The 23,512-nt window shown below is 52.9% G+C and overlaps 9 protein-coding genes across 9 annotated transcripts; 3 read left to right on the top strand and 6 right to left on the bottom strand.

The window, feature by feature from the left end:
• Nucleotides 1-4: 4 nt before the first annotated feature.
• Nucleotides 5-948, bottom strand: BJY04DRAFT_20503 (uncharacterized protein). The gene is made up of 2 exons (XM_073713555.1): nucleotides 584-948; nucleotides 5-525 (listed from the first exon to the last, which is right to left on the bottom strand). The coding sequence occupies exons 1-2, from the start codon at nucleotides 796-798 to the stop codon at nucleotides 282-284; spliced, it is 459 nt and encodes a 152-aa protein (XP_073573813.1). The 5' UTR covers nucleotides 799-948; the 3' UTR covers nucleotides 5-281.
• Nucleotides 937-2,751, top strand: BJY04DRAFT_206186 (putative 2-methylcitrate dehydratase; the record flags this gene model as incomplete). The annotated part of the gene is made up of 3 exons (XM_073713683.1): nucleotides 937-1,221; nucleotides 1,306-2,083; nucleotides 2,132-2,751. The coding sequence occupies 3 exons, from the start codon at nucleotides 937-939 to the stop codon at nucleotides 2,749-2,751; spliced, it is 1,683 nt and encodes a 560-aa protein (XP_073573812.1).
• Nucleotides 2,752-2,913: 162 nt separating this feature from the next.
• On the bottom strand, nucleotides 2,914-4,521 carry BJY04DRAFT_20206 (M20 family metallopeptidase). Its single transcript, XM_073713143.1, has 4 exons — nucleotides 4,315-4,521; nucleotides 3,456-4,270; nucleotides 3,247-3,386; nucleotides 2,914-3,192 (listed from the first exon to the last, which is right to left on the bottom strand). Exons 1-4 carry the CDS (start codon nucleotides 4,405-4,407, stop codon nucleotides 2,978-2,980), a joined length of 1,263 nt encoding a protein of 420 aa, XP_073573811.1. The 5' UTR covers nucleotides 4,408-4,521; the 3' UTR covers nucleotides 2,914-2,977.
• Nucleotides 4,522-8,209: 3,688 nt separating this feature from the next.
• Nucleotides 8,210-9,790, bottom strand: BJY04DRAFT_20200 (RING finger protein). Its single transcript, XM_073713132.1, has 3 exons — nucleotides 9,530-9,790; nucleotides 9,057-9,215; nucleotides 8,210-8,839 (listed from the first exon to the last, which is right to left on the bottom strand). The coding sequence occupies exons 1-3, from the start codon at nucleotides 9,610-9,612 to the stop codon at nucleotides 8,446-8,448; spliced, it is 636 nt and encodes a 211-aa protein (XP_073573810.1). The 5' UTR covers nucleotides 9,613-9,790; the 3' UTR covers nucleotides 8,210-8,445.
• Nucleotides 9,791-10,486: 696 nt separating this feature from the next.
• On the top strand, nucleotides 10,487-14,058 carry BJY04DRAFT_20401 (cation-translocating P-type ATPase). Its single transcript, XM_073713429.1, has 4 exons — nucleotides 10,487-10,812; nucleotides 10,873-11,138; nucleotides 11,186-13,265; nucleotides 13,314-14,058. The coding sequence occupies exons 1-4, from the start codon at nucleotides 10,582-10,584 to the stop codon at nucleotides 13,950-13,952; spliced, it is 3,216 nt and encodes a 1,071-aa protein (XP_073573809.1). The 5' UTR covers nucleotides 10,487-10,581; the 3' UTR covers nucleotides 13,953-14,058.
• A 607-nt stretch (nucleotides 14,059-14,665) lies between these two features.
• Nucleotides 14,666-16,657, bottom strand: BJY04DRAFT_20309 (biotin synthase). Its single transcript, XM_073713310.1, has 2 exons — nucleotides 16,046-16,657; nucleotides 14,666-15,969 (listed from the first exon to the last, which is right to left on the bottom strand). The coding sequence occupies exons 1-2, from the start codon at nucleotides 16,256-16,258 to the stop codon at nucleotides 14,998-15,000; spliced, it is 1,185 nt and encodes a 394-aa protein (XP_073573808.1). The 5' UTR covers nucleotides 16,259-16,657; the 3' UTR covers nucleotides 14,666-14,997.
• bioDA (adenosylmethionine-8-amino-7-oxononanoate aminotransferase) lies at nucleotides 16,658-19,886 on the bottom strand. Its single transcript, XM_073713212.1, has 5 exons — nucleotides 19,469-19,886; nucleotides 19,316-19,415; nucleotides 17,936-19,266; nucleotides 17,297-17,877; nucleotides 16,658-17,230 (listed from the first exon to the last, which is right to left on the bottom strand). Exons 1-5 carry the CDS (start codon nucleotides 19,654-19,656, stop codon nucleotides 17,058-17,060), a joined length of 2,373 nt encoding a protein of 790 aa, XP_073573807.1. The 5' UTR covers nucleotides 19,657-19,886; the 3' UTR covers nucleotides 16,658-17,057.
• Nucleotides 19,887-20,048: 162 nt separating this feature from the next.
• On the top strand, nucleotides 20,049-21,785 carry BJY04DRAFT_20284 (aminotransferase class I/II-fold pyridoxal phosphate-dependent enzyme). The gene is made up of 4 exons (XM_073713270.1): nucleotides 20,049-20,270; nucleotides 20,335-21,133; nucleotides 21,180-21,322; nucleotides 21,381-21,785. The coding sequence occupies exons 2-4, from the start codon at nucleotides 20,365-20,367 to the stop codon at nucleotides 21,705-21,707; spliced, it is 1,239 nt and encodes a 412-aa protein (XP_073573806.1). The 5' UTR covers nucleotides 20,049-20,270; nucleotides 20,335-20,364; the 3' UTR covers nucleotides 21,708-21,785.
• Nucleotides 21,786-21,862: 77 nt separating this feature from the next.
• BJY04DRAFT_215872 (uncharacterized protein) lies at nucleotides 21,863-23,263 on the bottom strand (the record flags this gene model as incomplete). The annotated part of the gene is made up of 1 exon (XM_073715586.1): nucleotides 21,863-23,263. One exon carries the CDS (start codon nucleotides 23,261-23,263, stop codon nucleotides 21,863-21,865), a length of 1,401 nt encoding a protein of 466 aa, XP_073573805.1.
• Nucleotides 23,264-23,512: the final 249 nt, after the last annotated feature.

Here is a 23,512-nt window from a genome sequence, read left to right as displayed (position 1 = left end):
TAGCATCGCAACAGGTGAATGCTAATCAGTGTCGCAATTCTTGCCACTGCTAGCGCCTATGCTTGTGTATTTTACTATGAAAAACAGCAATAAGAATGGACAGCACTTGACTAGGTAGGTGAGCAAGCAGCAGAGATAAACCAACTCTCCATGCTTAAGTATAGAAGCGAGGTAGTGAACAACGCTAAACTTACAAACAATAGATGGCTCTTCTTTCTCGAGGCGAATCATGTGAGAGGTGTGTAGCGGGCGGAGGCTGGTCACCAGTCTTGCGAGTACCGTTAGGGACAATCAATAGTAGCTTCAACCACAGGGCCAAGGAGCAAGAAGCTTAGTGCAAGCCCTGAGCCGCGCCTAGGGGTATCCAAGAGGACAAGGCGGCGGTATATGGCACGCGAGAACCGTTGGGGATGACGGTACCGTCCACGACGAGTCAAGGAGCTTGGGACATTCTTCAAATCGCAGAGCCTCTCCAAACACACCACACCCAAGAGGGTCATGGAGGACAAGGCGCGCGGTGTCGTACTAAACTAATCAGCATGATTATTTAAAGCACAGGCCAGAATAAGAGCTTTGGACTTACCGCGAGATCAGAATCCACATTGTAGTTGTGAGTAGATACCTACTGACTGTAGAGTACGTCCTTTGATGAACTCCGAAGCTCGGAATTGGATGACCGAGAGTAACCGAATGCAGTGGCCGGCCCAGAGGCAGAGGCAGAATACAAGAGCCAACGGCCTCGGTCCATTCGGCCAAGGAAACGCGATCGTCTCCTCCCTTCATCCTCCTGTGCTTCATCCGTCTCTTCTTCTCTTTTCTTCTTGTTTTCTTTTCTTCTCCTGTCCCCCTCCCCCTCCTCTTCCTCCTCCTCCCTTCCGACCAGGCGACTCTTCTTTTTCAACGCTCAATTGAGTATTTCAACCTTATCGCTTCACAATGTCTGCCTCAGCGCTGAGACGGCTGACCCACAGGTCTCCCCGCAATCTCCAGTCCCGCATCGCTTCTCTCTCCCGCACTTCCTCTTCCCCCTCCATCGCTCTCAACGCCTGCAGAACCTCAACTTCAACTTCCCCTGCTCAGCCTCGTATCTCCAAATTCTCAACCATGGCGTCTCTGCAATCCGCTGCCCCCATCCCCGCTGCCGCCCAGAAGGGCTACGATCCTGAGATCAAGGATATGGCCGACTACATTCACAACTACAAGGTGGACTCTGATCTTGCGGTAAGTTCAAAAGCTCTTACTTCTCCCTTGCTATACTTCCACTTTGGTTTACTGTGCTCCAAACAATTGTACTAATTGGCTCAGTACGATACCGCCCGCCTCGTCCTCCTTGATACCCTTGGGTGCGGGTTGGAAGCTCTGCGGTTCAAAGAATGCACCAAGCTCCTTGGCCCCGTGGTCGAGGGTACCGTTGTCCCCAACGGTACTCGCGTGCCAGGTACCCCCTACCAGCTAGACCCTGTTAACGGTGCTTTCAACATTGGTGCTATGATTCGCTGGCTCGATTACAACGACTGCTGGCTGGCCGCCGAGTGGGGTCACCCTTCCGACAATTTGGGTGGTATTCTCGCTGTCGCCGACTGGATTTCTCGCACTAACCGTGCTGGCGGCAACATTGCCGGAGGCAAGATCCTCACTATCAAGGATGTTCTAGAGGCTATGATCAAGGCCCACGAAATTCAGGGTGTTTTGGCTCTCGAGAACTCTTACAACAAGGTCGGCCTGGACCACGTTGTTTTGGTCAAGGTTGCCACCACCGCCGTAGTTTCTAAGCTCCTCGGCCTCAGCGAGAAGCAGACCGCCGATGCCATCACCCAGGCGTGGGTTGACGGCCAAAGTCTCCGCACCTACCGACACTCCCCCAACACCATGTCACGAAAGTCATGGGCTGCTGGTGACGCCTGTCAGCGCGCCGTCAACCTCGTCCTGAAGGTCCAAAAGGGTGAGGGTGGCCTGCACACTGTTCTCTCTGCTCCTGTCTGGGGCTTCTACGACGTGCTTTTCAAGGGCAACAAGTTCAAGTTCCAGCGCCCGTACGGTAGCTATGTCATGGAGAACGTTCTCTTCAAGGTTTCTTATCCCGGTATGTTACCATCTACCAACGCGACGGCAATGATACTAACCTTAATAGCTGAGTTCCACTCTCAAACCGCCATCGAGTGCGCCGAGATCATCAACGAGAAGCTCAAGGCCCTCGGGAAGAGCGCTAAGGACATCAAGGAAGTCACCAACCGCACACACGAGGCCTGCATTCGCATCATCGACAAGCAGTTCAAGGCTATGGACAACTTCGCTGACCGTGACCACTGCGTCCAGTACATGGTCGGCACCATGCTCGTCTTCGGCCGCCTAACCGCCCAGGACTACGCCGACGGCTCCGAAGCCGCCACCTCGCCTGTTCTCGAGAGCCTCCGCCAGCGCATCCGCTGTGTCGAGGACCCCCAGTTCACCCTCGACTACCACGACCCCAGCAAGCGTACCATCCCCAACGCTCTCACTGTCACCCTGAACGATGGAACCGTCCTCGACGAAGTCGTCGTCGAAGCGCCCCTCGGCCACCGCTTCCGCCGCGAGGAGGCCAAGCCTGAAATTCTGGACAAGTACCAGCGCCACTTGAGCCACCACTTTGATCAGGCCCGCCTGAAGGAACTTGTTGACCTTGGAAACGACAAGGCCGCTCTCGAGGCCTTCGAGGTCGACAAGTACGTTGACCTCTACGTTAAGGACCAGATCGTTGCCCCTACCGCTTAGATTTGCGGTCAAAATAGACTTTGATGTTACAGATGCTGCGTTTGGTCGTTGAGGGCTACATCACGGCAGTGCCGTCTTGCTCTTTCAGAAGATATCAAGTATAGCGTGTATAATGGTTAAGAATATATGATGAAGATCGTTCGACTCTAGGGTACTATTCGCAAATCACTACAGGCGCGTAGCGTGTTCGTCATAGAAGAATCAGAGTCCGTTATCGGAACCTCCCCTACCTCCCCTCAAAATCCCCCCTCACGTCCCTTGCGAATGTATTATCCTCGAGGAACTGACACGCCACGACCGCGATCCCAGCCGCGCACTCGATCGCGCGCTTATACGCCTCAGGCGACTTCGCCCCCTCCGCGAACTCGGGAGTATGGTTGCTGCCTTTAGTGGGGATCATGAAGATGCCGTGGAAACCGGGGACGGCGTATGAGACGTTTCCTGCGATTATCAGTAAGCAGTCAAGATAAAGGAGAGAGGTGAAGGAAAACCAACCCATATCTGTTGAAGCGCCGCCGCTGTGTTCTGGATCCGGAGGAACCGTGAGAAGGACCTGGTGGTTCATTGTCCGCATTGCGGAGACGTAGCTCTCACAGAGGGGATTGTTGGGTTTTACGTCTAAGTAGGAGAGACCCCTAGTGTTGTTAGTCAGAGTTCAGGATAACGAAGGTATGGAGAGTGGGAAACGATATGATGAGACCCACCATTCGAACTCGACCTTACACCCCGTAGCGGTAGCAGCAGCCTCGAAGCACTTCACGACTCGTTCAGTCAAGGGCTTAAGCGTTTCGACCGTTGGTGATCGAATGGAGTAATTGACGCTCGCAAAGTCGGGGATGATGTTCGAGCGATCGCCGCCGTTAACAATAACTCCATGGATCCGTTGAGTAGGAAGAATCTGCTGCCGCAAGAGCGAGATGTTCATATAAGCCGCAACAACGGCATCAAGAGCATTAACGCCCTCCCACGGCGCAAAGGCAGCATGCGCCGGCTTGCCGGTAAACGTCACCCGGCATTTATCATTCGCGAGAAACCCGCCGTGCGGCGGTGTTGCCATGCTCAGTAGATTTGGTGCCGTGGGCACAATCGGTGATGGATGAAGCATGAGGCATGCGTCGACATCCTTGTATGCGCCGCGCTCGAGGAGGCGGATCTTACCGCCGCCTGATTCCTCGGCTGGGGTGCCTAGGAGACGGACAGTATAGCAAAGCCCAGAAGGAGCAGCGGCCTTCAGTGCTTCGCAGGTGGCGATGAAGGCCGCGATGGAGCTAGTCGAGATGAGGTTGTGGCCGCAGGCATGGCCGATTCCGGGGAGCGCGTCGTATTCCGCATTGAATGCGACGATGCGGCCTGGGCCTGTGCTCGCATTGCCATGGCTGTAGGCAATCTCAAAGGCCGTTTCTATTCCGTATGCGTGGCGCTCGACGGTATAGCCCTCTGAGCTGAGTCCCGCAAATAGCTCGCAGATGTGGTCGTGAGCTTTGTGCTCCTTGTATGCGAGCTCCGGATTTGACCATATCTGAACGGTTAGTCGGGGTTGGATTCTAGGAGAAGCGGGCTTACCTTGCGGTTGATGCTTTGTAATTTTTCGTCATATCTGTTGAGCGCATCTCGCACCCTGCTTATATAGCGTAATTGACAATCTTGAACTCGCATAGTTTCGTTTTCTGGTGGTACACGAAAGAGATTCGGATGAAGCTCGCTTGGAGCCTTAGGCTTGTGGAGATGGGCCGAGCGTCACACCCCGCGTACCACCAATTCGAAGCATCTCCGCCAATCGGCGCCCCAGATACTCGGTACGCTGTTACGAATAAAACAAGAAGAAAAAGCGAGGAGAGCTTGTCTATTGATTTCACGTTCCAATCTCTCAATCTGGTTCCTGAATTAAATTGACAACAGAGTACCTGATTGGGGAGAGGCGTTTCCTCTGTCCCGTGACTCAGTCACCTGACAGGATTCATCCTTATCTAATGGAGGGAGCCAATCATCGCAAGTCCTACGATATCCTCCGAGAGGCGCTCTTGGCATTTTCCCCTCTCCGTTCGCCCCTTCAACCCTGCACCTTTGTGATGAACGATCGTCTATCGAAATTCGAACAGACCAGGTGCTTATCAGGATTGCGTGCAGCTGATCTGACAGATCCTTCACCCTAAGTCAGCCCAGGCAGCCACGAACCGGCAGGGAAGAGTCCTTACTCCTTCGCAATCGGGCAACACCACGAGAAAGCCTAGTCCAGCCCGCTCTGACGCCCGACTCAACAACCGCATTCTTGTCGGCCAGAGGGAAAAAGTAAACAGATCCAGCGGCCCCGCTCGCAGATAACATCGAACAACACACGTGTCCAATTCACGGCCTGCGATACGCCCAAGATAAAAAAAAAAAGCTAAAAATGGGCGAAGCGGAAACAGTCTGGGTCTGGAGACTTGGGCGTCTCGGCGGTCCCGAGTTTTGCGAGGGGCAAGGTGGGCCCATACAACTCCGACTTCCATGATTGACTCCGGACTGCCACCCAGTCTTCCAGATTATTTCGGGCGTCTCTCAGCGATACCACCTTGTTTCCCGTCTAGCGTTTGGGACGGCAGAGAGCGGTTCATTCGCCATCGCTGCCGAGGACAGTTTCGAAACCGCCGAGATTCCGCTCTTGGAAGGACTTGGCCTTGCACCACGGTGCTTTTGCGCCTTCTGGAAGGTTCGGTTGCACAGCATCTGCTCGCTCGCGCGGTTCAAGCGGCATGACAAGAAATTGGCGTTTGGGCTGCATTGCCTGAATGTTGAAAGGCTCTGCTTGCGTTAGTGCTCGTTTATTGCCGGATGTTTCTGGAGCAGCCCTACCTGGCCTCACGGAGCCGGGAGCCCTACAAGGTGCAACATTGCGGGACAGACAAGGCTGACTTTCTGTGCCCCTCGCCGAGAATCGCTTTGGTAGCGGCCCCGCTGCCATGAGTCTTCGCTTTCATGGCATCCAGAGTCTGCTTCCAATGATTTGGTACAGCCCGGAGTACCAAGAGCCCTGGTTCTGGGCAATATTCCGAAGCGGAAGGATGCATTGCACCATTGTTGAGCCATTTCCACCGCGGGAGACTGGAGCAAGGAAAGAGCGGCGTGCGGGTCAACCTCACTTCCGCTATCAACAGCGGACGTTCGTGTCTGTCTGGGCGTTATCCACCATTGGCAGGCGCTCAGTACTGGACTATTCACCCGAACGCTGGCTTCCCTTGCTCAGGTAAACATACGGAGGGATGAGATGATGGGGAATGGAAACTTTGAAAGTCAGAGATTGATCATTCTTCAGTTTTGGGATAGAGGTTTGTGAGAACGGTGCAGAAGGGAGCCTGAATTCTGGGACAACGTTCAGGACATATCGTCGAGCCCATCGCTTGAGAGTCAAAGAGCGGTCGAGCAGTCCTGAATCACGACTCTCAACTGACTCACGGGAATCTCGAAACCCCCACGACCCGCATGCCAAATGCATTGTGATACACCCATACCACGAATACCCGACCAGAAAATCAAGAAGAGCGTTATTTCTTCATCCAGCCAAGGCCGTGATCGTCCGAGCCACTGCAGACAGTCCAAGTCGCGTGAGAATGACAAACCATCGGGCATGAATTACCCTACGCAGACTCATCATATACCTCTTCAAGTATAACCATCAACCGCAGGAGAAACAACAACCGCAGTCAGGAATCCAGCCTATCGCGAACCGTCGCCTGGCGCGGCTGTCCCTCACATTTACAAGTCTAGATCTTCCCGTGAAACTCTTTCCAAGCAGGCCGCACCTGATCCTCCGCATATCTTGGCCCCATTGTCGCGGGAACTACAAGCTCGGACACAGAATGGCATTTCAGGATTGGATGTCAATACGCGGGCGGCTGCAGGAGCTCGGACGCAATCACATCTCCCGCTACGCAGGCGATCGATTGGGCGAATTCATCCCGAGTAGCACCCGTAGCACGTTTCAATCTGGACCGGGAAGCCCTGAGCGCTATCCATCAGTCCAACGGTACCCCAAACGGCCCAGCCAGCCCTGCCTGCGATCCTGCGGGAAGAAAAAGCAATCATTTCTTTGAAGATTCAAGGAAAAGTAAAACCCCTCATGTAAGATCTGCATCCGATGCACCCGATTCACGGAACCACTGAAAATGCGGTCAGGGACTGAATCGTGGGAGGCCAGCATTGGAGTTGAGTATGGGGTAGGCTTTGGAACCTGCATACGAGTCGCAGCCGCCTCGACTACGCTACACCTTCCAACTTCAATGTCTTTCCCCATGCTCTCCACTTGAGCCATTCCTTCTTCATTTCGGAATTACCAGATAAGCAAATGCTAACAAAGCATCTCACTGACCCTGGACGATAGGAGAGTCCCCTGAGGGCAAGTCATCACATGGTCACTTACTCCCCCAATCCTTCGGCAAGAAGCAGAAGCAGAAGCAAAGCACGAACCACCACAAACAAAAGCAAATATTCCCCAGACCCTGGCCTGGCCTGACCCGACCCTGGATCAGAGCATGCACGTCTGAAGAATCAAAGTCTTGTACGGTGTAGCCTGTAGCACAGACACCATCTGTCAGCGAGGCAGCGGCACTTCGGAACCTTGGAAGTTGGAACCCCCACGATCACGCTTTTACCCCGTGGGAAAAATAGATCTCGACAAACATCACAACGAATACAGTTTTATACATTGGTTCCGATATATATTCTCAACCAGCCAATCGATCTCATCCGTTATTTATCCATGTTTGAGGCTTCATCAAAACTCGACATCGAGAGCAGTGCACATCCAATTTATACCCTACGTAACCCCCTGATTGAATCCCCCGATCGATTCGATATCCGAAGAAAAATAAGAGCCAAAATTATAATATATCTCCTCGGATTAATAGATAAAATCATTAAAATAAAAGACTGCGAGAACAGAAACAAAAATAAATTTATTATTAACCGACAACGATGTCTCATCACTGGCTAATCCGTGACAACCTGAACCACCCCCTCCACCCTAGAGGCTAGAGGGGGGCCTGCCCTGTAACTGTGGGGATGCAATGATGTCGTTTCTGGTTCCCAAGGATCGCCTTTTCTTGGCTTTCTCGGCGGCCTCTTACGTCGGAGGTTCTGCCTTCCCTCCCTCTGACTCTGGAGGGTTTCGGTTATCCGGTTGTTAGTTCCGTTGATCTTGTTCAGGTTGGCTTTGTTTGTTGCTGGTCTGCCGTCTGCCTGCGTCATAGGGACGATCAGATCTGAGTCCTGTCACTGTCATGTCTACATTTTTCCTGATTAGGGCTATGACATCTGCCCTCCAGTCTCTGGTTCTTCGACTGGGCTGGTTATGATTAGATAGATACGTAGATAGAGTAGAGGTTAAACTATAACTTAAATCTCGCTGCCTTGTTTCCCATCCACCCCCCTCGTTGGGTTCAGTTCCCACCCCAGCCTTGGATCTCTGACCTGCCCTCCCTCCCACCACCACTGAACGGAAAACGTAATGCGGACGAAACGCCAAGCATGGGAACCAGCCCAGCCCAGACCCGGCCCATTTCACGCTCCCACTAAGGAAGACTAGGCTAGACTATTTACCCCCGTCAAAACTGAAGGGTGATATTCATCAGTCCGACTCCGTCGGAGTCTCAGTGCAGAATGCAGTATGCAGCTGTAGTGGTGCGTGTGGGGGATCAGATCAGTCGGCATGTAGCATGACTAGCGAAGAGCACGTCCTTCGTCTGACTCTGCACAGATTGGGCATCTGTACTGGTGATGCTGGAACCATGATGCAAGACACGCTGTGTGAAAGGCGTGGTTGCATCGGTTGAGGATCAGCACGCCGGTGGTCCTTCGCTCATGCGGGTGTGAACTGGGGTTTTGCTGTTGATGTTGAAGTTGCTGGTGGTGGGATCTCGGAGGTTGGGTGCGGTTGTCGTCTGTTATTGTTGACGACATGTATGCCGTATCTGGCTGGGGAGGGTTCGGGATCGGGCGTGTCTGATGTAGATTATCGCTGTCATGAATATGGTGCATTCTGGAGACGGAACCGAGCAAGTGCGACGACTGCGATAGCGCAGACGGCGCGCAAAGGGACGTGAGACAGATGGGGCTAGCAAAAAAGACGGACCAATGCTCATTAACTCAATTTGCTCAATCTCTGCGGATCAGCGCTGGGAAGGAGGGGGGATCAATAGCCGCCAAGGCGCACTAAATCCAGCCCTGTCCCCGCATCTTGTTATGGGGGCCAAGGCTGAACCGAGCTTGCTCAAGGCAGAAAACTGAATTTTGATTGAGGGCATCGCGGAACGGGTTGACTGATGACTTACCATGATTCGCCTGCGTATCGATCAAGGTTATCGGACCTTGTTTGCTGCTCCAGCCATCGTTGCACTGTCACCTGGCGCATTGTGCCGTTGGCTTCAAGACAGCGAAGCTCGTTTGCATGCCGCTCTGCTGCTCTGCGATGATGACGCCGCATAATGACGCTGCATGTTTGTTAGTACATACGTACAGCATTGTCTGTGTCGCGTGCTTCTGGGGCAGGGATACGCGGAAGGAATGATGTGATCAATCCCGATATTAATCTCGCCCAGAAATCGAAAGCCGTGGAATATTCTGAGGTGCAGCAGGGGTGCACGCCTGGGTGGGACTGGTAAACCAGGAGGGGTTGGCCGCACGGGTGGAGGAGGAGCGCAGAGGAGGAGGAGGAGGAGGAGGAGGAGGAGGAGGGGCACAACGGGGTTGATTCGGTCGATTAGGGCGAGAATAGACAGGGAAAAGCACCAACAAAAAAACGTACATCGGAATCATGCTAATTGCGCCGAATAGGAGCACAGCTCCAATAACAACGGCGATTAGATTTTTGGTGGTCGGGCTGGCCATAGTCCGGAGAAGGACGGGCGCGCAAATACGAAAACGACTCAGACTAGCCAAAGTGACATATCCAATGATATGGCGCAATGCAACGTGGGGGGAGGGGGGGACAGATCGGGTAAGTCGGCTAGACTGCGACAGCGTTCATATCTGACGGGTCGAGACTGGCGATGTGAGACGCCTGCGCAAAACCGCGATAGTGGGGGGCAAAACAACGACCATTCAGGAATTGTTATTATTTCAGATGCAGGGCCATTTTCGAAGGGCTTATGGGCTGAATTTAGACTCGCCACGCACCCTCAGGCCCCTCAAGGCTGCAGGCTGCCAAGTTGCAACCAAGAGAAGACGCCAATCCCAGGCGGGAAATGCAATCCCAGCGTTGCGCCGACTGCCAAGGCTCCCGCGCTCCGGATGCGCTTGGCACTCCGCTGGGTCCAATGGCGCTAGTGGCCAATCAGGGGCCGCGGTGTGCCTGGATTCGCCGCTGGTTCGCTCAGGCGCGCATTTGCCAAGCGCTGGCGACCCTCACGTGGCTGTCGAGAGTCGTATGCGTCATCGTCGGCACCCATAACAATATTCCGATTCTCTCCAATCCAGGGTTGTCAGCCAAGAGCCCAAGGCATGGCGCTTATCATTGGCGCTTGGCGGTGCTCGGATCCGGACTTGATGGTGGAGGTCTATATCGCCCCAGACCAGCATTTGTCGCTGTCGTCATAATCTGGTTGAAGTTAAATACTGTCCCATTGCCCACCTTCTCCGGAGATCTCTCTTTCGGAAGTCAAATTTAGAATCTAACTCTCCGGCTCTCTCAATCAGTACTGAGTCGGTTCCGAAGTCCTTCTTGTGCATGGACTCACATTCCCTGGCCGACACGATCTATATGGAGCCTCCCTAAAAGAACTGCACCATAGTAGAACCGTCAACACATATACCTCGAACATACCAAACAACACAACAACAACAGCAATTGACAACACAATGGCGGAGAAGAACGAGCAGGCGGGCCACACCCAGCCGCTGTCTCAGCCCGCCCACTCCCTCAAGTATGAGGACATCCTCAACGAACTCAAGGTAGACGCGGAGGAGGGTCTCACAACTGCAGAAGCAAAGAAGCGGTTGGACCTGTATGGACCCAATGAATTGGAAGGTGGTGAGGGTGTTTCCCTTGCCAAAATTGTCATTAGACAGATCGCCAACGCAATGATGCTGGTATGTGGACTTCTCCAGACCCCGCACCATCCCTTGACTAACACAATGGCCCAAATTTAGGTCCTTATCATTGCAATGGCTGTCAGTTTCGGTATTCAGTCTTGGATTGAAGGTGGTGTTATCGCCGCCGTTATTGGACTCAACATTGTGGTCGGTGTGTACCAGGACTATGCCGCCGAGAAGACTATGGACTCCCTCCGCTCTCTGAGTTCCCCCACTGGTGTGGCTACTCGTGACGGAAAGACGAACACTATCCCCGCTAGCGAAATCGTTCCCGGTGACATGATTGAACTCAAAGTCGGTGACACTGTCCCGGCGGATGTCAGGTATGTGCACAAACAGCCACAAGAAAGCTCTAAGCTAACTGTAATAGACTTGTGGATGCCATGAACTTCGAAACCGACGAAGCGCTGTTGACCGGCGAGTCTTTGCCTGTACAGAAAGAAGTCGACTCCGTTTTTGATGTCGACACCGGCCCAGGAGATCGCCTGAACATCGCATACAGCTCCTCAACCGTCACCCGCGGACGCGCTCGTGGTGTTGTCGTTGGTACTGGAATGAAGACTGAAATTGGTGCTATCGCCGCTGCTCTCCGCGCAAACGACTCGAAGAAACGCCCCGTCAAGCGTGGTCCCGAAGGAGAGACCAAGAAGCGATGGTATGTGCAGGCTTGGACCTTGACTGCTACTGACGCCGTCGGTCGATTCCTGGGTATCAACGTCGGAACTCCCCTACAACGCAAATTGTCCAAGCTCGCCCTGCTTCTCTTCGCTATCGCTGTCATCTTCGCTATTATTGTCATGGCTGCCAACGGATTTGGTAGTGACAAGGAAATCATTATCTATGCAGTCGCCACCGGCCTTGCCATGATCCCCGCTTGCCTTGTTGTGGTTTTGACCATTACCATGGCGGTAGGAACAAAGCAAATGGTTGAGAGACATGTTATTGTCCGACGTCTTGACTCTCTGGAAGCACTTGGCGCTGTGACTAACATCTGCTCAGACAAGACTGGAACGCTTACCCAGGGAAAAATGGTTGCTAAGCGTGCTTGGATTCCTTCCCTGGGAACGTATTCAGTTGGTGCTTCCAGCAACCCATTGAACCCTACCGAGGGCGACGTGAGCCTTTTGACCGATGCTCCTATCAAGCTCAAGCGTGATGTGCATGGAGATGCTACCGACCCCCTCGAACTGATTAAGGAGAACAAAGTCCTCGAGGACTACCTTAATGTTGCCTCCATGGCCAACCTAGCCCACGTCCACAAGTCCGAAGCTGAAGGTAACGAGTGGCAAGCACGTGGTGAGCCCACCGATATCGCAATTCAAGTCTTCGCACACCGTTTCAACTGGGGCCGTGAGCGCTGGACGAAGGGTGAGAAGCCCATCTGGCGCCAGAAGGCCGAATACCCTTTCGACTCCACTGTGAAGAAGATGTCCGTTATTTTCGCTCGCGACGACGACTCAGAGAAGGGTGGTTCTCGCCAAATGGTCTTCACCAAGGGTGCTGTGGAACGTGTCCTCGAATCTTGCACGAGTGTTATCTGGACCGCTGGTGAAGCCCCAATCCCCCTCACCGAAGACCACAAGAATGAGATCCTGCAGAACATGGAAGCTCTTGCAAAGGAAGGTCTCCGTGTTTTGTGCATGGCTTCCCGTGAAGATGACAGCGTTATCGCCAGCACCGAAGAGGTGCCGCCCCGTGACACTATTGAGAAGGATCTTGTCTTCTGCGGTCTAATCGGCCTTTATGATCCTCCCCGTCCCGAAACAGCCGGCGCTATTGAGGAGTGTTACCGAGCTGGTATTTCCGTCCACATGGTTACTGGCGATCACCCTGGTACCGCACGCGCTATCGCCGCCCAGGTCGGTATTATTCCCGCCAACATGGATGGAGTTGCCAAGGATGTCGCAGACGCAATGGTCATGACTGCTAGCCAGTTTGATAAGTTGTCCGATGAGGAAATCGATGAACTGCCTGTGCTGCCTCTTGTTATTGCTCGTTGCGCCCCTAACACCAAGGTCCGAATGATCGACGCTTTGCACCGTCGCGGTCGCTATGCTGCCATGACTGGTGATGGTGTTAACGATTCTCCCTCCCTGAAGCGTGCAGATGTTGGTATTGCCATGGGTGAGGCAGGCTCTGATGTGGCCAAGGATGCTTCCGAGCTTGTTTTGACTGATGACAACTTCGCCTCGATTATCAACGGTATTGAGGAAGGTCGCCGCATTTTCGACAACATCCAGAAATTCGTGCTCCATCTGCTCGCTGAAAACGTTGGTCTCGCTCTCACCCTTCTTATTGGTCTTGTGTTCAAGGACGAGAACGGTCAATCCGTCTTCCCCATCGCTCCTGTTGAGATTCTGTGGATTATTATGATCACTTCCGGTATGCCCGATATGGGTTTGGGTATGGAAGTTGCCGCTCCCGATATCATGGACCGGCCACCACAGAGCGTACGTAACCTATCCTCCTTTTCTTGAGTTAGCACTAACATTCCACAGAAACAAGGTATCTTCACCTGGGAAATCATTATCGACACCCTCGTCTACGGCGTCTGGATGGCCGCCCTCTGTCTCTCTGCCTTCTCCCTCGTCCTCTACGTCTGGGGTGACGGAAACCTTGCCTCTGGATGCAATGCCAACTACAGCCCTGAATGTGACACCGTTTTCCGTGCCCGTGCCACCACCTTCGTGTGCATGACCTGGTTCGCCCTCTTCCTCGCTTGGGAGATGATCAACATGCGCCGCAGCTTTTTCCGTATGAAGCCTGGCTCCAAGCTCTACTTCACCCAGTGGATGCACGACGTCTGGCGCAACAAGTTCCTCTTCTGCGGTGTCATGCTCGGCTTCGTTACCACCTTCCCCGCCCTCTATATCCCCGTCATTAACGACGTTGTCTTCAAGCACGTCGGAATCTCCTGGGAGTGGGGTGTTGTTATCGTGGAGGCCATTCTTTTCTTCGCTGGTGTTGAGCTCTGGAAGTGGTGCAAGCGCATCTATTTCCGCCGCGAGTCTGTTCGTAACAAGGACGGGGGACGCGAGGTCTACCGCGGTCCTCAAGATTTCAGCCGCTACACCACCATGAGCCGTTCCGAGACCCAGGCAACTGGTGACATGAAGGCCGAACAGTCCATTGTCTGAGCGTCTTCAAAATGAACCGTCGCGGACGGCGAAATACCTCATCTCAAAACACGAGACACCGTCTCAATTGAGCAGCTGACTGCTGGCTGAGCCTGGCATAACTGCTACCACCGTCAACTCCTGCCGTCCGCGGCGGGATGAGACAAAGCCGTACGGGCCCGGTCTTTCCGGCGGCCTGAAATACTTCATTTCTTCTTAGCCTTTTCGACACGTTAATGACCCTTGCAGATAGATTGATGATTCAGTGCTGGACATAATAATGATGTTGATAGACTTGGCAATACCACATGCATTTCACCACTTCTCGCGTTGTAAGGTCTTGTGTAGATGTAGCCACGTAGACAAAAGTCAACGGTGTACGTCGATGGCGGCTCAGTGCCATAAGGGTGCAGTGAACGAGATCCTGCGGGTAAATGGCGTCGCCATGGTTGTCGTGCGTTGCGAAATATACTGGTGGCAGGTGACAGCTGAGAGATGCCCACGCAATGGCCAAAGCCTTTGAACTGCACCATAGCGGGGGAATGAAGCCTCATAAATACCCAATTTGGTTGTACGAGTGATTTGCTTGACCAATAGCATCACGATTACCGGAATTGGAGCTAGGTGAGGTCGTGGCACCCCACGACCAGCTCGTCGCGCGTCTGCACTGTGCACTGCCACAGGTTGGAAGCGGAAGGATGGATGCAAGGAAAAGCAACGCTATGAGAAAGAGCTAATAGCTTTCTGGAAGGTGAAATAGGTTGTTTGAATTGAAAACTGGAAAGTGCCTGGCGTAGAGCAGGTTTATATAGAGCGAGATAGAGAAGTACTAGATGAGTGACCGTCTAGGCAACAACTTTATGAACGGAATGGCTGCGCATGAAGTTGCACAGCTTGTTCTGCCAAGGGACCGGAGAATATAGTTACATGCTCGTGGAGAGGTTACGGTCATGGGATGTAGTTGCATTGGGTCCATCGGCGCGCTAGAGCGCCGCTGTGAATCACGTACGGTAGTGGAAGCGGGATCAATTTGGATTGGAGGGTGGGGTAAGCCTCTCCAGCCCTATCATAGGGCTCCTGCCGCTGGCTCAGCGGGGGTCTGCTCGGACTCTCGGGCAACAGAGTCAACCTGCTGCTGTGGCGAGACAGCATTGGCTTCCTTCTCGAAGCTACGCATGGGGTAGTAGCCCCATCGCTCAAACATGGCTCGATCCTCGTCCCAGCCGTTGCAGTCAGTCGTCAGCATCTTCTCGCCGGTGAAGACAGCGTTGGCACCGGCCATGAAGCACGAAATCTGCTGCTCCTCAGTGAGAGAGATACGTCCTGCAGCGAGACGAACAATTGTTGCGGGAAGGACAATTCGGGCGGTTGCAATGGTGCGTAGAAGTTTATCAAACGAGATCATCTTCTTCTCTCCTAGAGGAGTGCCCTTGATTGGTACCAAAGCGTTCACAGGGAACGACTCCGGGTGTGAAGGTAGCGAGGAAACAGTGTGGAGGAGACCAATACGGTCCGAGTCGGCCTCACCAAGACCTAGAATACCACCGGAACAGACGTTGATGCCCGCATCCCGGACATGTGACAAGGTTTTGAGTCGCTCATCGTACGATCGGGTTGTGATGATGGTAGGGTAAAATTCGCGGGAGGTGTCAAGGTTGTGGTTGTAGGCAGTCAGGCCAGCATCTTTCAGCTCCTTGGCCTGGTTCTCATCGATCATACCCAATGTGACGCAAACTTCCATTCCCATCTCTCGAACACCAGACACCATCTGTTTGACATTCTTCAAACTGGTCTTGCGGCCTCGCATGTCACGCCACGCGGCTCCCATACAGAAACGGGTACTTCCGTTCGCTTTGGCAATCCTTGCTGCCTTGAGAACATCATCAACGGGGCTCATCTTGGTGGCCTTCAGGCCAGTGTTGTACCGGGATGATTGAGCACAGTACGAGCAGTCCTCACTGCACCCGCCCGTCTTGATATTCATCAAGGTACACATTTGAATAGCGGAAGGATCATGGAAACGGCGGTGGACAGCTGCCTATATCGCTCGAGTCAGTATTGTCCCAAGAAGGATGCACACAATGGTAAACAGCAATAGCAGATGTATAACTTACAGCAGCATAGGTCAATTGGTTCAGTGGGGTCTCATAAATCTGCTGCACTTCCTCCCGAGACCAGTCGGTCCGGGGGGCAGTGGCAGCAGTGGCTTCCTTGAGGGCTGGGGGGATTCTGCTCGCGAACGTTGCGGCAGTGGGAGACGATTGGATGGTGCCATATGATCTTGAGAAGATGGCCCTTGGCAGGGACCGTGAGAATGAGACGGACATGATGATGGTAGGATGTTGGAGTGGGAAGGTTGGATTGAAGGCAGCGAGGGGTAATCAACCAGGAGCGATAGGAGGGGAAGGTGCAAGGAGCATGGGGCCAACTCAACGAGAAAGCCAAACGGGGTAAATCAGTCGTCATCGAAAAGAACATGAGCCCTTCGCAGGAAATATCGGGGGAATTAACTTTGGCAAAGCTGGACCAACGAAACAAAATCAATCTAGGCTGTCCGAGTCGGCGCAGTGTGCTCCTGGCTGTTGGCTCTGTTGTCTCTGCTGCAGGCTGCTGACGGGACTAGAGTGTTGAGCCCAACAGCGGTTCAACGCTGCAGACAAGCATGAGGAGTCACAGTCTCAGGAATGGATCAATTGTTCCACACTGGAGAAGGAATCCGACCACTCAAACAGCCGGAGTACCTGATCTTACTCTCTTGATTCTGATTGATTGGAAAACAAGGACGCGTGTTTTGTGCTAAACTGCAGATCCGCGGGAGTTTGAGAGCACATCCGAGGAAAGGCTGAATAACTAGGTATTCCCTGGCAAATGGCGGGGAGCCGATTTACTGAGTGACGACCATGGATCATCATCCAAGTCTCCAGATTTTGGTCCAGATTGATCCATCTGGACCTTCGGTGAGTCTTGAGGATTACCGCGGCTGAAGCTTCCGCACGCCCGGCTGCCAGCAATCGCGCCCTTTTTTACCGACCGTCGGTGAGGCTATACAGTAGTTTGACCGGTCCAATCGCTGCCATTTGTCAAGCTATCGCTATGTTTCTCTATCCAAACTATGTAATTCGGTCCTCATAGCAGTCCCTCTCGCAAAACGACTTCAATCGACTGTAACGTCTCCCTTTTCGAGGTCACACTTGACATAAGGTAGAGCACATTCCCGAGGACCCTGGAGTGTACGTTGAAAGCCGGCCCGCCAGCGGCCAACTTCGCTTGTAGTCCCTTAGCCGCAGTTGAAGTGTAGCCTGTTTAGCGGAGCATCACATGTTAGCCGGCTAGTATCGGTAATATGGAACACTTGCGGAACTCACCTGCGCCCTGCGCATCTTTCAGCGAGATACTGAGAACAGACCCAATGGCGAAGACGCCATCGACGGATTCTGCATGCGATAACTCGCGAACGAGGTCGTGGGACCAGACACTCCAGACTTCCTCCGGTCGGGTTTCATTTGCAGTGTAAGATCGTTTCCAATCATTTTTGTATTCGGCCCAGGATCCATTCTCCTCCATGTTGTTCATGGTGCGAAGGGAGTCTACGGCTACTTGGCAGCCGACTGCGTGCGCGGTGTAGCTGTGTCCGTGTAGAAGGGCGTCTCTCTTCTCTGGACTCCTAAAAGCTTCGAAAATCTCGTCGCTTGCAAGGGTGGTGCATAGCGGCACGAGACCTCCTGTTAGAAGCTTTGCGTTGACTGCGACATCGGGGTTAACTCCGAGAAATGATGCAGAGGATTTCCGACCAAGCCGGTAGAGGCCGGTGAATACCTCGTCGAAGACAACAGGAAGGCCGAACCATGACAGTTCACTTTGAGACGTAGGACTAGATTTGGCTCTGTTGAACAGATGCTCGTTCTCCCGGACAACATCTACGAGACACCGCTGGAACAAGGGATCACTGTAGTAGTAGACATTCAGTCCCTCTCCGATAGATCTCAGGTAGTGTTGCTGCTTACCAAAATAGCATTCCTCCTGCACCTAAGATGATGGGTTCCATAATAAGCGCTCCAAACTTCATCCCATCACGCACGAGGCTTTCAATAGTATTGAGGATGTACTCCTTGTAGCACAGCCCAAGCTCCGAGTCCACTCTGCTTTCCATGTCAAAAACTGCATTCAGGGACGAAAATTGTTGATCTGCCCCAAGAGACTCCTTCAGCTCTACCGGAATCTCGACATTCCAGGACCCTCGAGACATTTTCACGATGGGGAAATCGAACCAGTAACCGCGTCCTCTGTACCACTCCACTCTCTGGTTGTAGGTCGATGGCTCTGAGCAATCCATTACCCCAATCGTGTCGCCGTGGTAGCTTCCCTTCAGGCCCAAAATATTGATCCGCTCTTGGCTTGCATCCCAACCATACCGGTCACAGGCAGCGCGAAGTGCCATCTTGAGAGCGACCTCCATCCCGGTGCTGCCATTGTCCGTGTAGAAGACCTTTTGTAGACGAGGGTTTCCAACAGTTTTCAAGAGTAGTTCTGCAAGGGATAAAGCTGGCTCGTGAATGTTTCCGGGAAACATAACATGTCCGTAACGCCCAGCTGCGTATGCAGCCGAAAGAGCAAGACCTGGATTTCCATGGCCAAGGCCCTGCGTCCACCAAGATGCAGACCCGTCAAAGGTCGCTTGAAGCTTGCCTTGCTGAGTTGCGCTCTCTGATGATATGTAGGTTTGGAAGAAATCGTCATACGCAGAGTCAATAGGGGTGATGTCTTTTGGTTGCATACCGTAGTGCTGCGTAAAGGGATACCATATAGTCCTCTGTGCTCGGCTTGCCATCTCATCCAAGCGCTCTATCCGCTCCGCATTTCGTACCTGAAGCTCATCTAAGAGCGACACAACGTCCGTGCCATCTGCGACAGAGTTGTAGTACTTTTGTAGCGCTTCCATATCTCGCTCTTGCGAGTCGACATCTTGAGACTGTGGACGTGCTGGGGGTGGAGGCAATGGAACAAGCGGTATATTTTTGCCACGGAAATAATTTCCTAGATAATCATGGTTCTGGTAATAGTCGTCTCGGAATAGGAGCACGGATTGAACATCGTACCCGCGTAGTAAAAGAGACTCAAAGGCGGATATGGACGCTGATATTCCTCCAAGGCGAGAATCGGCAACTAGAATGACTGGCAGCCGTAGAGGCCGGTATAGGTCGGCTTGTGAGTTCCCATTGGGTCCAGGAGAATGGACACCACCGGCGGTCTCTACCAGCGCGAAGTTGACCCCGGTATCTGCCCAGCTGGAGAGAGTTTTATGTATTGAAGAGAGGATTTCATCGTCGCGTGGAATCTGAATGGTTAGCTTCAGACGAACAATAAGACGATGTAGTAGAGATTACCGTAAAGTTCTTCTGCTGGGCTGCAATATGTGGACTGACTGGCTCATCGAATTGATAAAGACATTTTGTGAGAGTGTCTGGAGCGAAGCGTTGTAGATGTCTGAGGTCACGCGTCAGCCGGAGATGTCTCCCACCAACCTCAATCGCTCTCACCTATCGTCCGCCTCATCCAACGGCCCTGTCGATACGGGCTTAATAAACCCAGACTTTTCGTTTGAATTGCGGCGATTGACAGCGTGAGAAAAGACAGTCGAAACTATGGTCTTCCCCACGTCTGTATTGGCCCCATACACTTGGTGGGCGCGGAGGGTGCGCCAAAGCGCGGCACCAACGGGCGCCATGACGGTGAGCTCGGCTTTTTTGCAGCGGAATGCTTAACACTGAGCCTAACGTATCATAGGGTCAAACCCGCGCGAATTGCTGTGATGTAAGAGCTATGACAACAATTTGCGACCGGAGAGAATTGGTGAACACGAATTGATGAGCGGACGCCCGAGCTCCTGGATGGACCTAGGCTATTCTCCGAGGAGACCTTGTGTCGGGCGTGTTAGGCTGCATATCAGGAAGACCGAAAGACATGACCAGGCCGAGGCCCTAGAATTAAGTGTGAGCCGGACTGTGACTCCTCACTCCTGTCCTGTCACTCCTCGCGGCCTTTTGGGAAGACTCATCCGGTTCCATACCTACCCCCACCGGTTGATCCCAACAGATCCGAAGGAGAATCCCCGCCAAATGGATTATTCTGCGGCAGGGCAACCAGCGCTGCTGTCGGAACTCAAACTCCACTTCTTCAGGCACCGATCATGGAGCGCTTGGTTCTATTGCAAGCGCTCGGTCTACCCTAGTCCGTCTAGTCGATATTCCGCTTGCTAAGAAACTGGGGTGGTGTGATGGATCACAAAGTGCTTTTACATTAATTAGCAATTGAAATATTGGGCATATCAGAAAGCTGCTGGTAAAATTTCAACACCCTGCTATCCCATTTTGTTTTTCGATCACGATACTGACTTTTAGAAAAGAAATTGGGTCATTCATTGTGAACTATCTACATGGACGCCCCCCCCAAATGTCTTCGTGACTCAATGCGCCAGGCGCTACGTCAACGAGAAGCCAAAATGTGTCGTCGAAAACTTACAGTGGCACCCTCATCTTCTGTGGATTTCTCCTCGAACGATTTTCTCTCCTTATCAACGTCACCAGTCTTTCGAGCACGGTTTCTAGCACACCTGGAGCAGGCGCCGCCATTGCACCCCTTTGCTAGCGGAGGATCTCGCCTTTTAGACGGAAATTCGGCCTACGCAGAAGAGCTGGAGGGTTTCGTCGCTGCATTTCATGGGGCTTCCGCTGGGCTTCTGTTCAATTCTGGATACGACGCCAATGTCGGCGTTTTCTCGAGCGTCCCACAAGCAGGGGACCTCATTGTTTACGACGAGCTCATACACGCCAGTACGCATGAAGGCATGCGATTGTCTAGAGCAGGGAGACGTGTCAAATTCGCCCACAGCTGTCCCGACGACCTAGAATCTGTGTTGCAAGCTGAGATTGAATCAGACCCTCTAATAGCCGGTAGGCGTCGAAACGTCTTTATAGCCATTGAATCCGTCTACAGCATGGATGGGGATGTTGCACCGATCATTGAGTTCATTGACGTCGTGGACCGCCTGCTTCCGCGTAGGAATGGATATTTCATCGTAGACGAAGCTCATGCGACCGGCGTATTTGGTCCTCGCGGTGCGGGAGTCGTTCAGCAGCTGGGAGTGGAAGACCGAATCTTCATTCGGTTACATACGTTCGGCAAGGCTCTGGCTAGCCATGGAGGTGAATTGAACATCCGAAATTAGGGCAAGGCGCTAACAGATTCTAGCAATCGTTCTGTGCTGTCCTGATACGCGGGATTACCTGATCAATTACGCTCGCAGTCTCATATATACGACTGCTTTAGGGTTTCCCTTCCTCGCTTCTATTCGCGCAGCCTACGAATTACTTGCGGAAGGAGCGACTGAAGAGGTGACTCATCCAACCTGAATTTCCCTTGCCTTTACAGAATACTGCTGACATGACCCAGCCTCAACGCAACCTGGCACAGTTGATCGGGTACTTCCGAGGCCGCCTGGATAGCCTCAGCTCGGGTGCATCCTCAGCTCTCGAGGTCGATCATTTTTCAAACTCGCCTATATTCTCCCTTCGCAGCGGCGTCCCTCGACAGCTCGCTAGTTTCTGTCAACAGCAGGGGTTCACCGTCCGCGCTATAATGTCGCCAACAGTCCCTGCAGGAAAAGAGCGTGTACGCGTATGCCTACATGCGGGGAACACGGTGGCGGAGATTGACGGCCTCATTGAGACCATCGCGACGTGGCTGCAACAGACAGAGAAGAAAATATCGCGGCTGTAGAGTTTCCGCCATTGGCATCAGTCGAAATATACCTCAGTCACCGAAAAGAGAGAGAAACAAAAATTTCATTCAGCTATCAAAACATCTACAAGATTCTTGCTGTCAGGAAAAGACCGTCCTTGAAATAGAAATCCAACTTAGAAGGCGGCTCCCAATCAACAATCTAATTCGTACCTTCTCCAAGCCCTCCGGCACGCAGGGCAAGTGACCGGTCCAAAGCGCTTCTCTTCGTTCCTCATCTCTTGAAATACCAAAGCCCATCCTTTGAAACATTCCTTGTGGTAATTGACCCCACAGAATGCCTTGCACCAGACCATCCCGTCATCTTCAAGGCAATCAAGTTGATAATGATGCAGTTCGCATTGTGTCTGATCACCCGGCAGAGCAGAATTGTCGCTATCCCTGGAGGGAGCTCTAAACGAGTTGTCTTCCAACGGGCTGAGACAGATCATGCAGTCTCCGTCCACTTTTCGTCTCTCAACCACACGTCTCTCATCGACACTCCAGGTGGGCCTCGGGTTGGAGCCCAGACCAACCTCGTCCAGATAGCGCTGGTGTTGAATTTCATATTCCTCGTACATGTTGCCGTGTTCGTCATCTTCAGTATCAGAATCATCATCGTAATGATCATTCGCGCCCTCGTCCTGAACTGCATCGTTGTAGTACCTGCGCACCCGTTCGGCGTCTTGATCAAGAACAGCAGGAGACCCCGCAACCTCGGTCCGCCTACCAAGAACCCTTAACCTTTCAGCGTCCCGCATTCTTATCATCCACCCAGTCTGTTCTTGAGCCTGAGCTTCGGTCTGTGACTGGATGTGCGCCTGGATATCATTTTCCGGCCTAGATCGTGGTCGCGCCGGAGCCTGCGTTTGGGCCTCTTCGTGGACTGGTCCTTGCGTATGCTGTTGTCTCTGGTGGTGTGGTTGAGCGCGAGGCTGACTCGGAGGTTGTGTTTGCGTTTGTGCTTGCGTTTGAGCGTGGCTCTGCGTCTGCGTGTGTGCGAGTGCTTGCGACCGAGCCCGAGCCTGAGCCCGAGATTGCGCCTGCGCCTGCGCCAAGTCTGCTACTCTCTGTCTTGCACCCTCGATCCAAGCTGGGTCCTGGAACCCGGACAGCACCTGTGTCTGTCGTTGGCTCCGGCTTTGTTCCTGAGAATGAGAGTGAAAGTGAGAGTGAGACAAAGACCGATTGAGAGATTGCCCGCTGACATTGATGACCGATCTCCCACCAGTCTCCCCTTCCATATCAACCCTCAATACCGACCTCACCTGCCTCAAGAAATGATAAACCTCCTCCGACCAACTCACCCGATAGTAGCGACAATGATTATGGAATCGAACTCGATGGGCCGAAATCTCCTCAAAGAAGCCAGGCGATGGGGGCGGTAGATACTGTGGCAGGATCTCATAGAACAAACGCTCTGTTTCGGCGTACTCCTGCGCGGTGATTTGCTTGGGGGGGTGGGATGAGGTTTGCAATGACGTGGGCGGGTGGAGGGTTAGATGGAGGAGAGGGGTCGAGGAGATGTGAATGTGAGGGTTGATGTGAGGGGACATTGTATGTTGGTTTTGAGGGGTGCTGTGTCACTAGATTTTCAGGGTGTGTAGATTCACTATGTAAAGCTGAAGTGAAGGTGCAGATGAAGGTGAACAAAGGGCAAGGCGATGGCGTAGTCAAGGCAGATTCGGAATCTCTCTGCCTTGACGGCGGATTGATTCCGTGCGTCATGTGCTGACATTTGATATACTTTCTGCGATCCATGGCTTGCGTTCGGCTTAAGCTTTTGTTCTGTGTGGCTTAGCTTT

This window comes from Aspergillus karnatakaensis, assembly GCF_047715665.1.
Source record: "Aspergillus karnatakaensis strain CBS 102800 unplaced genomic scaffold BJY04scaffold_12, whole genome shotgun sequence".
In the NCBI taxonomy this organism is placed as follows: domain Eukaryota; kingdom Fungi; phylum Ascomycota; class Eurotiomycetes; order Eurotiales; family Aspergillaceae; genus Aspergillus; species Aspergillus karnatakaensis.
This window is presented reverse-complemented; position numbering and strand designations above follow the sequence as displayed.

Bases quoted from the DNA above. Each gene is read 5' to 3' on its own strand.
- BJY04DRAFT_20284 (XM_073713270.1), top strand. From the start codon at position 20,365: ATGGACGCCCCCCCCAAATGTCTTCGTGACTCAATGCGCCAGGCGCTA. The intron at 21,134-21,179 runs GTGAATTGAACA...AACAGATTCTAG, and splicing joins GGCTCTGGCTAGCCATGGAG to CAATCGTTCTGTGCTGTCCT. The intron at 21,323-21,380 runs GTGACTCATCCA...GACATGACCCAG, and splicing joins CGGAAGGAGCGACTGAAGAG to CCTCAACGCAACCTGGCACA.
- BJY04DRAFT_20200 (XM_073713132.1), bottom strand. From the start codon at position 9,612: ATGGCCAGCCCGACCACCAAAAATCTAATCGCCGTTGTTATTGGAGCT. The intron at 9,216-9,529 runs GTACGTTTTTTT...ACAAACATGCAG, and splicing joins GCAATTAGCATGATTCCGAT to CGTCATTATGCGGCGTCATC. The intron at 8,840-9,056 runs GTAAGTCATCAG...CTTTTTTGCTAG, and splicing joins CGATACGCAGGCGAATCATG to CCCCATCTGTCTCACGTCCC.
- BJY04DRAFT_20503 (XM_073713555.1), bottom strand. From the start codon at position 798: ATGAAGCACAGGAGGATGAAGGGAGGAGACGATCGCGTTTCCTTGGCC. The intron at 526-583 runs GTAAGTCCAAAG...TGATTAGTTTAG, and splicing joins ATGTGGATTCTGATCTCGCG to TACGACACCGCGCGCCTTGT.
- bioDA (XM_073713212.1), bottom strand. From the start codon at position 19,656: ATGGCGCCCGTTGGTGCCGCGCTTTGGCGCACCCTCCGCGCCCACCAA. The intron at 17,878-17,935 runs GTAAGCAGCAAC...CTACTACTACAG, and splicing joins GCAGGAGGAATGCTATTTTG to TGATCCCTTGTTCCAGCGGT. The intron at 17,231-17,296 runs GTGAGTTCCGCA...TCCGCTAAACAG, and splicing joins GAAAGATGCGCAGGGCGCAG to GCTACACTTCAACTGCGGCT.
- BJY04DRAFT_20401 (XM_073713429.1), top strand. From the start codon at position 10,582: ATGGCGGAGAAGAACGAGCAGGCGGGCCACACCCAGCCGCTGTCTCAG. The intron at 11,139-11,185 runs GTATGTGCACAA...TAACTGTAATAG, and splicing joins ACTGTCCCGGCGGATGTCAG to ACTTGTGGATGCCATGAACT. The intron at 13,266-13,313 runs GTACGTAACCTA...AACATTCCACAG, and splicing joins TGGACCGGCCACCACAGAGC to AAACAAGGTATCTTCACCTG.
- BJY04DRAFT_20206 (XM_073713143.1), bottom strand. From the start codon at position 4,407: ATGCGAGTTCAAGATTGTCAATTACGCTATATAAGCAGGGTGCGAGAT. The intron at 4,271-4,314 runs GTAAGCCCGCTT...CTAACCGTTCAG, and splicing joins TACAAAGCATCAACCGCAAG to ATATGGTCAAATCCGGAGCT. The intron at 3,387-3,455 runs GTGGGTCTCATC...TAACAACACTAG, and splicing joins TGTAAGGTCGAGTTCGAATG to GGGTCTCTCCTACTTAGACG.
- BJY04DRAFT_20309 (XM_073713310.1), bottom strand. From the start codon at position 16,258: ATGTCCGTCTCATTCTCACGGTCCCTGCCAAGGGCCATCTTCTCAAGA. The intron at 15,970-16,045 runs GTAAGTTATACA...CGAGCGATATAG, and splicing joins ACCAATTGACCTATGCTGCT to GCAGCTGTCCACCGCCGTTT.